This window comes from Adiantum capillus-veneris, chromosome 21 (genome assembly GCF_014529385.1).
Source record: "Adiantum capillus-veneris isolate H3 chromosome 21, ASM1452938v2, whole genome shotgun sequence".
Taxonomy (NCBI): Eukaryota; Viridiplantae; Streptophyta; class Polypodiopsida; order Polypodiales; family Pteridaceae; genus Adiantum; species Adiantum capillus-veneris.
In genome coordinates, this window is record NC_140951.1 from 119,711,189 (window position 1) to 119,720,723 (window position 9,535).

The 9,535-nt window shown below is 42.7% G+C and overlaps 1 protein-coding gene across 1 annotated transcript; it reads right to left on the reverse strand.

Annotated features, from left to right (window-relative positions):
- Window positions 1-6,870: 6,870 nt before the first annotated feature.
- Window positions 6,871-8,702, reverse strand: LOC147431620 (dirigent protein 6-like). Its single transcript, XM_086494149.1, has one exon. The coding sequence runs from the start codon at window positions 8,297-8,299 to the stop codon at window positions 7,646-7,648; it is 654 nt and encodes a 217-aa protein (XP_086350275.1). The 5' UTR covers window positions 8,300-8,702; the 3' UTR covers window positions 6,871-7,645.
- Between the last annotated feature and the right edge of the window lie 833 nt (window positions 8,703-9,535).

Consider the following 9,535-nt stretch of genomic DNA (forward strand, 5'->3'; position numbering starts at 1 on the left):
GCCAGGGAAGATTTTGGGGTTGTGATCTGCGCGACAGGTGTGCCTCAGGAGACCTCGCTGCCCATGGATTCCCTAATATGTGTGCTCCTCGTCGACATGCATGCCCATCGTTCGGCTGCTTTCCTCTGTGCACGGGGTCAGAGCGCAAGGGAGGGAAATGTTGTGACAGCTCGGATGAAAGGAGTAGAGTGAACTCACAAGGTCGATGGCGCTCAGGTGGTGGAGCTTAGGGAACTCAGGAGGCCACAGACAGGGTATAGAGCTAGCTCTCTCTCTCTCTCTCTCTCTCTCTCTCGTGCAGAAGACCAATGGCCTGAATTGCATTTCGGTGTTCAGCCAGAAGCAAGTATTAACGAGGGTGTGCTAGGAATTGGAGAGAGAGTGTGTGTGTGTGTGTGAAGGAGAGGGCGCATGGTGAAAGCATTAGATAGGGATCGAGGAAGGGAGGAAGGTATGACAGAGAGTGGTCATCGACTAGCACGAGAGGAGTTGCGAGCATGGAGCTCCAGGGGATGCAGGACAAGACGGTATATGCGCGGGGCCATGACTGTCTGTTGGCCTAGCGCGCAATCTTCGGGGTGCAAGGGGCAGCAGGGCAACGCGTGAACAAGAGCAAGGTATCGCCCAACATCTTTTTGGTTGAAAAAGGGGGATCTTAGTAGATTCCCATGATTAAATTCAACTAGTTTTGCTTGGTGGGCCTTTGCTGTACATAATTTGATAGATTCTAGAGCGCATTTGGTTACTTAGTTAGTTGGTTCTGATTGCTGTCGCCTTGGGTTTTATTGTGGGGACACGAGAAAATGAGTAGAACCAATTGATAGGCACCAATAATAGCTTAGCTTGGGACTTGATGAGCATTGGAAAGAAGCAAGTTGTTTCTCATAGTGCTCCATATACAACAAAGGGCTACTAAAGAGGGTAATTGAATGGAGTAAAAGGGTTACAACTTAATCTACTTTGGTAGTTGTTTGTAGATTGCACCATTCAACCCTAGTAATATCGATCGTTTAGTCTCTAAACAGTGGAACCATCTTTGAGACACCCATCTTATTCTCAATCAAGCGTAGTTAATTTTCCTTTATTTCAATATACAGGTTGAATTTCCAAACCGTGAGAAAAGAAATGCATGTCTATTTGATATATAGATACGATGATCGAAATTGAGCATGCACTAGTGAGGAAAATATATGCCAGCTAAACTACTTTGACAAACTCAAAAATACAGAAAGCACAAACAGACTATAAACATTAAAATACACTACCGACCTGATAATTGTGTACAAATGTCATCCATTGTGCAAGCTAGAGGACCATGTCTAAATCAAGCTACAAAAAAGAAATGTGAATAGTTAAACATATCGTTTTGCAATGAAACATCACAGACTAAAAATGCAAAGTATACAGTGCACGTCATGCAGAGGTGCCATACAAAAGTATGGTGGAGAGCTGGCACTGTGGTCTCTCCAAAAATTATAAGAAACAGAAGACGTGCCATACCCCGTAGCATTTATGTGTTGCGCTAAGAAAATGCATAGTCATGGGGTGCTGGATATAGATAACGAACCTTGTAGTGTTGTCAAGCTGGAGTTGCGGTTGTGCAATGGAAACGTCGACTATTGTGAATATATGTCCGAAGTGCTGCCAACAAAAGATATTAATAGAAAAGAAGAGGAAATGCTATCAATAGTGCACTTTAATTACGTCAAAGAAGACGGTAAGGGAATGGGACATGTCGTCTATTGATCCATGGATCTACGTCTATCCATGTGCAGGTAGATGTTGAGGCTTAACTCCATCTCTCTAAGCACACGTCCATGCTCATGCAGCTCTGTGTGTACCCTAGTATCCCTCATAGCCCTGATATCCTATTTCAGTCTCCCTCGCATGCAGGTGTTATCCACCATCTCTATTTGTCAAAAATGCTACGAACAGAAAACTCCTTTTTCCATATCCGGAGAGAGAGAGATAGAGAGAGAGAGAGAGAGAGAGAGAGAGAGAGAGAGAGAGAGAGAGAGCTGTCGTACGGTGCTTTTTGATTGAGAAGCCGAAGCCGAGGTGAAGCAAGGTGCAACCGGTGCTTTTTCAGAGGGCTGGATACTTTTTCACAGCATTGGATGCTCTTTTCACAGTGCTTGTTGTTGCCTTGGTGGAAGCTGAGGTACAGAAGGGCGTGCAACGAGGATCTAGGCTCACCAAGCGATAAGCAATAAGCAATAAAACAAAAAAAGAATCCAACACTGTGAAACTAGATCATCTGATTCCAGTGAAAAGCAAATGGCCTGGATTGTGCCAAGCGGCCTGCTTGCTCCAGCCCTCAATGTTGCTTGCTGATGATGATGATGATGCCCTTGTTTCCTCTAGTCAGGTCCCTCTTGTAGGTCCTATGTCCAATCAAGCAGGCCATGCTTCAGCAACGTTGCCCCTCCTTGCAGCCATTCTTGAGGCCCTTCAGAGTTGCTCACCTCGTGGGCATGATCTCCTTTTGCCATTTGATGCCCAATGTTGACCTATTTTCATCCCTTTGGTGGCTAGCTGTCATGCTGATGACGCCCCAATGTGCTATTTCTCTAGTGCACCCTCTATTGTGCTGGCAAACCCTGTCCAAACGGGCCTACCTCGCAAGATGCCTCACCTTGCACAACCCCCTTCAATAGACAAAATTGTGCTACGTGGTCGCTTGCGAGCTCAAAAAGTCGAAATAGGATGTTTGGCTCACCAAGTAAATGAATAAATTAGCGGTATGCTATGTTCAGCACTCTACTTTTTTCCAGTGCTCTATTTTTTCTTGAAGGCCTGATTAGATAGAATTTGGATGTCGATGTTTTGTTCTTAAAAGAGAAGAAGCAAACATTTGTAGGAATTAAGGGGTCAAGGCCATGCCACATCAACCACGCAGCCCTCTACTTGGAGCTCCCTCAAAGAATTCTTAAGACGTGTCGACAAGTGCATGCCTTTTGTAACTGAATGCCACTTGAAGAATTCTTCTCATGCTGGCAACAGGTGCAAGCTTGTTAGCCAAGCTGATAGATGCATATGTGTCAAAACTACTCTGCAAATCACACTCAATGGATATGTTAATTTTCTATTTGTCGTGCAATATGACAAAGTGTTCAAGAAGTTCAATGCCACTCTTCAAGGATTTCAACAAACATTACTTGCTTCTAACTCCTATGAGCGAGGGAAATGAGATGAACATTGTTAACACTTTATCAAAACAGGCTGCATGCACGGAGTGCTCTGCCCTCCATCTTGTGCCATTTGAGACTATGTAGACGTCACTATTTTTGTGCTCGAGGAATGCAGGTATGATATCCTCATAATCAACTGAACTGGACTACTTTTTGATGGGCAAAGTTTCCTGACATTGAGAGGGTAGCTCCACCATGGAAGGTCGTGATCCTAGTTTTAATTTTAAAGGGGGTTCAAAGGGCTTGGAGGTGCATGCCGAGCGTGTGAGACTGCAGCGCTGAACAATGAAGAAGCTTAATTATAAAGTGTATGCAGGAAAAGCGATCTTGGTTTTAATTTTGAAGGGGGTTCAAAGGGATTGCGGGTGCATGCCGAGTGAATGAGGCTGCAGCCTGAACAACGGAGGAGCATGCTGATCTGGAATGTAAAGTCCTAGGGTTTGCTGGTCGTGCAACATTTGGCATACATGTCGACTAAGGCAGTGCCAAGCATAACAGATTTTTTTGATGGCCTAGAGCTTCTTGGCCATGCCGCTGTTGATCATTTCCCACAATCAGCATGTTCCAAGAAATGACATTCTTCACAGAAGCACTTTTTGTGTTTTCTCAAGCACGTCACAATATCTGGCATACATGTCCATCAAGGCAGTGCCAAGCACGAAGCTCCTGTCTAACAATATGATTGTTGCTCATATCGGAGTCCTATGTAGTGCCACATGCTTTCAAGATGCAAACAGAGGTGATTACATCAAGAGAAGTGCCCTCGCTTTGCATCTTAAAAACAGCCAGCCAGAGCTTCGTGGCCCTGTCTCTGTTGGGCATATCCCGCATTTAATGCATTTCAAGAGAAGACATTCCGGACATATATATCAACCAAGCCAGAGGCACATGCCGTTAAGAGGAAAGCATAGATGATTGCATCTAGAGAGATGCGCTTGCTTCACATCGGTTGAAAACACCCCAAGCTTCCTGGCCCTGCAACGTTTGACATACATGTTGGCCAAGGGAGTGCCAAGCATAGCTTTTTGTCGACAGCCCCTGACTAACACTATCATCGTGAGTTCTATTGCCAATCTCAACATCTTCAAAATTGCCACATACCTTCAAGATGCAAGTATAGATGATTGCATCTGGAGGGAGGTACTCGCTTCATATCAGCTGAAAAAAAATCTGTAGCTTCTTCTATAAGATGTTGACCAAGTTAATGCGAAGCACAACTCCTTTCGCTAACAGCCCCCTTGACTAACAATATCCTCATGAATTTGTTGCACATATCATATTCTTGCGCAGTGTACCATGCCTTAAAGTTTAAAGCATAGGTGATTGCATCTGGAGCGATATCCTTGCTTCGCATACGCTGAAAACAGCCCAGGGTTTCCTGGTCAAACACATTTGGCATACATGTCGACCAAGGCAGTGCCAAGCATAATGTTTCTTCAACTGACTAACACACCTCTTCAGGCATTTGGCAAACGTTTCCTGCTTCATAAGTCTGCAGGACCTGTTTGCTTGCTTTTGTGAAATCTCTTGTAGTATTTCTTCCTTCTTTATCTCGTATGTTAACTCCCCGATGTGTGTTGCTATGCTACACATCTCCTACCCAAGCATGGCCACATTCTTGCAGACAGACACCAAACCAACCAAATCTGTTGGCGTTTGCTCTGCAATCGTCTCCACCTCATTCACAAAGATCAAGTAGTCCGCATTCGATGGAATGTCTGGCATCTCCGGTGTGTCAACCAATCAGACGACCAAGGTTCTTCGCTCGCAAGCTTTTCCCAGGCCCGCGGCTGTGTTGGGACTCTTTTTTCTTTTACCAAGTTTCGATAACATGCTTTTATTAATTGCTTCCTATATTGTAGATACGCCATGTGGTCAATTGTAGGTTCAAAGAGTCCAAAAAGGACCTTTGGCTCACCAAGTAAATACAATCTTATTTTCACATAAAAAAAATATGTTTTAAAAAGAATCTTTTATGTTTATCTAGATATACTATTTGCTTTAAAAATTCTCCAGTAGGTCGTACACATTCTAGAAAAAGATTATTTCTCTTGATATTTTACTATATCTTGAGAAATAAATTGTCACAACAAGGCCAACCAAGCAAGTTAAATTTCAATATTCACTAAAGTGAGTGACGATAACTTTTAATCTTGAGATTCTTCTCCTCATCCCTATCTTTGAGTGGGAGACTAACAACCATTAGGTACGTTGGTAAACGCTAGGTAAATGGGTGACTAATAACCTCTCTCTCTCTCTCTCTCTCTCTCTCTCTCTCTCTCTATAACACACACACACACACACGCATGCACGCATGCATAAATTTTATTTTCTTAAAACTTTTTAAAATATGAAAAAAGGTCCTTGAAATTAAAGGGAAAAGATCTTGTAGTGGTTCACATTACAATTTTCTGAGTGGAGATATTTGGGCTTAAATAAAGTTCTTCCCTCTCTCTCTCTCTCTCTCTCTCTCTCTCTCTCTCTCTCACACACACACACACACACACACGCTCACCCACGGCACTAAAGGACACGGGTAAAAAGAGATGGGATTGGCGGCGCAAGTCGAAAGAGGGAATCTCGAGAGGGATTGAGGGTGAAAAAAATAGGCACCCATGGCGGGCATGAAGACTCGAACCCTCGCCACCACCATGAGAGTCCAATGCACTAACCGTTACGTCCATGACGAGGAAGTTGACATATGGATAAACCGACAAATGATAAATAAACGTGGATAGTCCCTCCTGCTTGTCCAAGTTTATCTTTTGGTGTCTTAGTTTACCCCAACATCTTACGGCTGCCCGCGTCTTGATCTCCGTGTCCGAACTTCGCTGTCGTGGATCCCACTGATTGAGCTTCAATAAATCTCCCGTGCCCTTTAGTGCTGAGACACACTCACACTCATATGTCTAGTTAAGGTGATCCAATTGTCTACAAATACTTCATATGAGACACCACAGCTTGCTCTAAACATTTTTTTCTAACTAGAGATACAAAGGGCAAATGTAAAACTTTCCCGGTGTTTTAAGATAAAATTTTAAAGCTGCCTACATTTTCACAAAAGTTTGTAAACTTTTACTAGGATAATCCAGGATATTGCAATTTTAGATGGTTAAAAATACATAAACCCTGTTTTTTTTGCCAAGGCTATGGTGCATATATGCCCTTGGTAGTTAGGCAATCAAGAAAAAGAATATCAACTTGCACACCAATAATATTTGTCTTTTCCTTTATTCCAATCATGATTGTCATTAGAAAGACTTATGTCACAACCAAGTTAAGAAATTCCGTAGGTCCTACTACTACTTATAAACCTCATATGATTTCGATAGCTTTTCTTCACCTTTCTCGCTCAAGTGTTGTTATATCTTTTTTCTTTTTTTCTTTTTTGGCAAAACTCACAATGGTGAGTAGATTATATTATCATAACCAAAAAAATACAATTTCTTGCCATGCTCGTAACTCTGGATTGCTTGTATCCTATATACATACATTATATTTATTGAAGAAAAGCATTTTCTCGCCTCAACCACAACTCAGGATGTGGTCATGTGTGCGCCACTTATCAGTAACTTGTTACTGATGCAACTATGCAAAAACTTGTGCTAGAGATTGTTGTGTTGCTAGTCCAATCACATGGTGTCCCACATTAGTAATAATATTGGGCATACATCACACCTTAGAGTTTAATCGAATCAAGTTACGTTTATGTAAGGTTACATGAGGATAGAAGTGTATATAAAAGGTGCTTGCTTCAATTTGAATCCAATATGGATAATTCAAGACTAGGGATGCATAGACTATGATTATTTTTCTTGGTATGCCAATAATTTTACCTCAAGTTGTCGGTATTGTGTTACAACGTTGGTCCATGAAGAGCTTTTGCTGTCTAGATGAAAACCATCAATGCAATAGCACTTTGTAACGCCCTCATAGTGCACTTTATTAAGAGGCTAGATGATAGATGAACTATGCTACAATGGCCAATATTGGACAGAAGAGCCACTTACAAAAGTTATTTATTCGCAATGGGGGACGTTTCTATTTCGCTTAGCTTTATTCAAAGGCAAGATGAGTGACAAACATTGCAAATTGAGAGTGAGGCTTCGTGTAGCACTGCAATAGGATAAAATGACAACTTTCGCGGCATGAGGTCCACAAATGGAAGGTGTGAAGGTTATAATGATTGGCATGTTTGTAGGAGGGAAAGTGAATCATGAATTTTGAATGAAGTAGTGGCAATAGAAGAAGAGTGCAATATTGAAAATGGTAGAGGCCAGAAGAAGTGTGTAATTAAAGGGTGCAAAAAATGAGTCAAATGTGGAGCTAATGAGAAATTCATAGTAGAGGGAACACAATAGAGCAGAAGAAGAGAGGTGCTCTATAATTAGGGGAGTGTACAAAATGAGACACTGGAGAAAGTAAACACAGACAATAAGAAAAAGGAGCTTGCGCTAATAGTAGAGGTCGAGGTCGAAGAAGAGGGTCCAGCGAGCAGCACCAGGGGGGCCACGGTAGAGCTCGATGAGGGTGCAGGTGGCCAAACCGCGGGCGAGCATGAAGTCGCCGGTTCCGCCGATGACAGTGAGGTAGCGGATGGGGTCGATTTCGCGGACCTGACCGAAGACGTCTAGGGTGCCGAGGTAGTCACCTTCTGTGATGTTGGCGGTGAAGATATGGAAGAGGGTGAAGTCACGGAGGCTGTCGAAGAAGTAGAAGCCATGGGCGGTGCCAATTTGGAGGGAGTCGTTGGAGGGGCCGATGGTGAGGGGGTCTTCGAAGGTGGAGGTGACGCCAAAGAAGGTGGGGTTGGGGAAGGTGATGTTGGGCGGCGGCGCGCTATAGACAGAGTTGAAGTAGTCGGTGTTGTTGAGCAGCGGGTTCCAGACCATGTTGTGCAGGTAGAAGGCGAAGCTGCTAGGGCCGCATGTGCTCGTCTTTCTCTTCTTGCTCTTGCACTTGCTTGCCTCCAATGTCGTTGAGCACAATATCAATATCATGAGCACTACTATTGCCACCACCTGACTACTCCTCCACCCCGCCATTGTCATCCCCCTAGCCAGAATATTATGCTCTATTGCCCAACTCCTGCTGATCCCCGTAGTCATATTATACTAAGAGAGTATTATCTTTGGTTGCCCTTGAGTGTCATGTTAAATATCCCTCATCCGCCTCTTCTCTGCTTTGACTCGTCTAACACCCACCCCCCTGTCCTTCTCAACTTCCCCTCCCCATACCTATACCTATGTGCCTTTCCACTTGTTCCTCTCTCGACTCCCTTGCCCCCACTTGTTTCACTCGACCCTGCCACCCCAAACAATAAACCAATGCTCTAGAAAGCTTCTTTGGCACTACTGCATTCCATTTATTGTCAATTTCATCTACTTTAATTAATCTCCTCCCTCTAGTTAATTACCCCCACTCGGCCTTTCCATAGCCCCCTACTCCCGCCCCCCCCCTCCCCCTTTCCCCGCCGGACCCAAACCCAGAATGCAGTGCTTTAAAAACCTTTATACACTCCTCCCTTCCCAATTCTGTAAATTTATTCTTGCACTCTAGAGTCCCATTTTTTGTACACTTTTCTTATATATCTATTTGAAGGTTTCTAATACTCCTAATTAACTAAAACTTGTTAACTTCTTTTTTATGAAACTTCTTTTTAAAAATATGGGTATATTCGAAATCACTGCACTAAATTTTTTGCTTCTTTTTGGACTCTATCCACTCCAAATTTTTTATGCTTTTGGACTCTATCCACTCCAAATTTCAAAAACTAAGATCAATTTAGATTTTTTTAAAGGACTGCCTTAAACCTAGGATTTTTCTAGCACTACTTTCAAGGCTTATCTTTGACCAACTAGGATAATCTATCACAATATTAGTGGAACTCAAATAAAATATATGTTTACTGTAGATATTTCCAATTCAACATCGACTTTGATCCTTCAAATGATTGTTCATAAGAGAGAACATGCATGGTATGCTAGTTCAAATTGCATTTCACCCATCTCTATCTCCAAGGTTTCATCTTGCTTCAATGCATGTTTATTGGTAAGATACAGACTTCAAAACCTATCAAATAAAAGCGCATGACTCAAGTTCATTTCATTTGTCTTGTGCATACAAGCTTGCATTTAAGCATATGAAAATTGAACATTGATTATGTCTGTAGAACACGTAGAGTAGACAATGAGATTTGTGCCCTACTAAACAGGCTTCACCAAGAGGGTACGGTGTTTGATTTTAGCCTATCGAGGGATCCACCTCAAAATGTGCAACTATAGCACATGAGCTCTTTGGAAGAAAGTTTCAAATATATGAGATGATCTATAGAATTACGTTTA

Excerpts from the sequence above, each read along its gene's own strand:
- LOC147431620 (XM_086494149.1), bottom strand. The coding sequence starts at position 8,299 with ATGACTACGGGGATCAGCAGGAGTTGGGCAATAGAGCATAATATTCTG.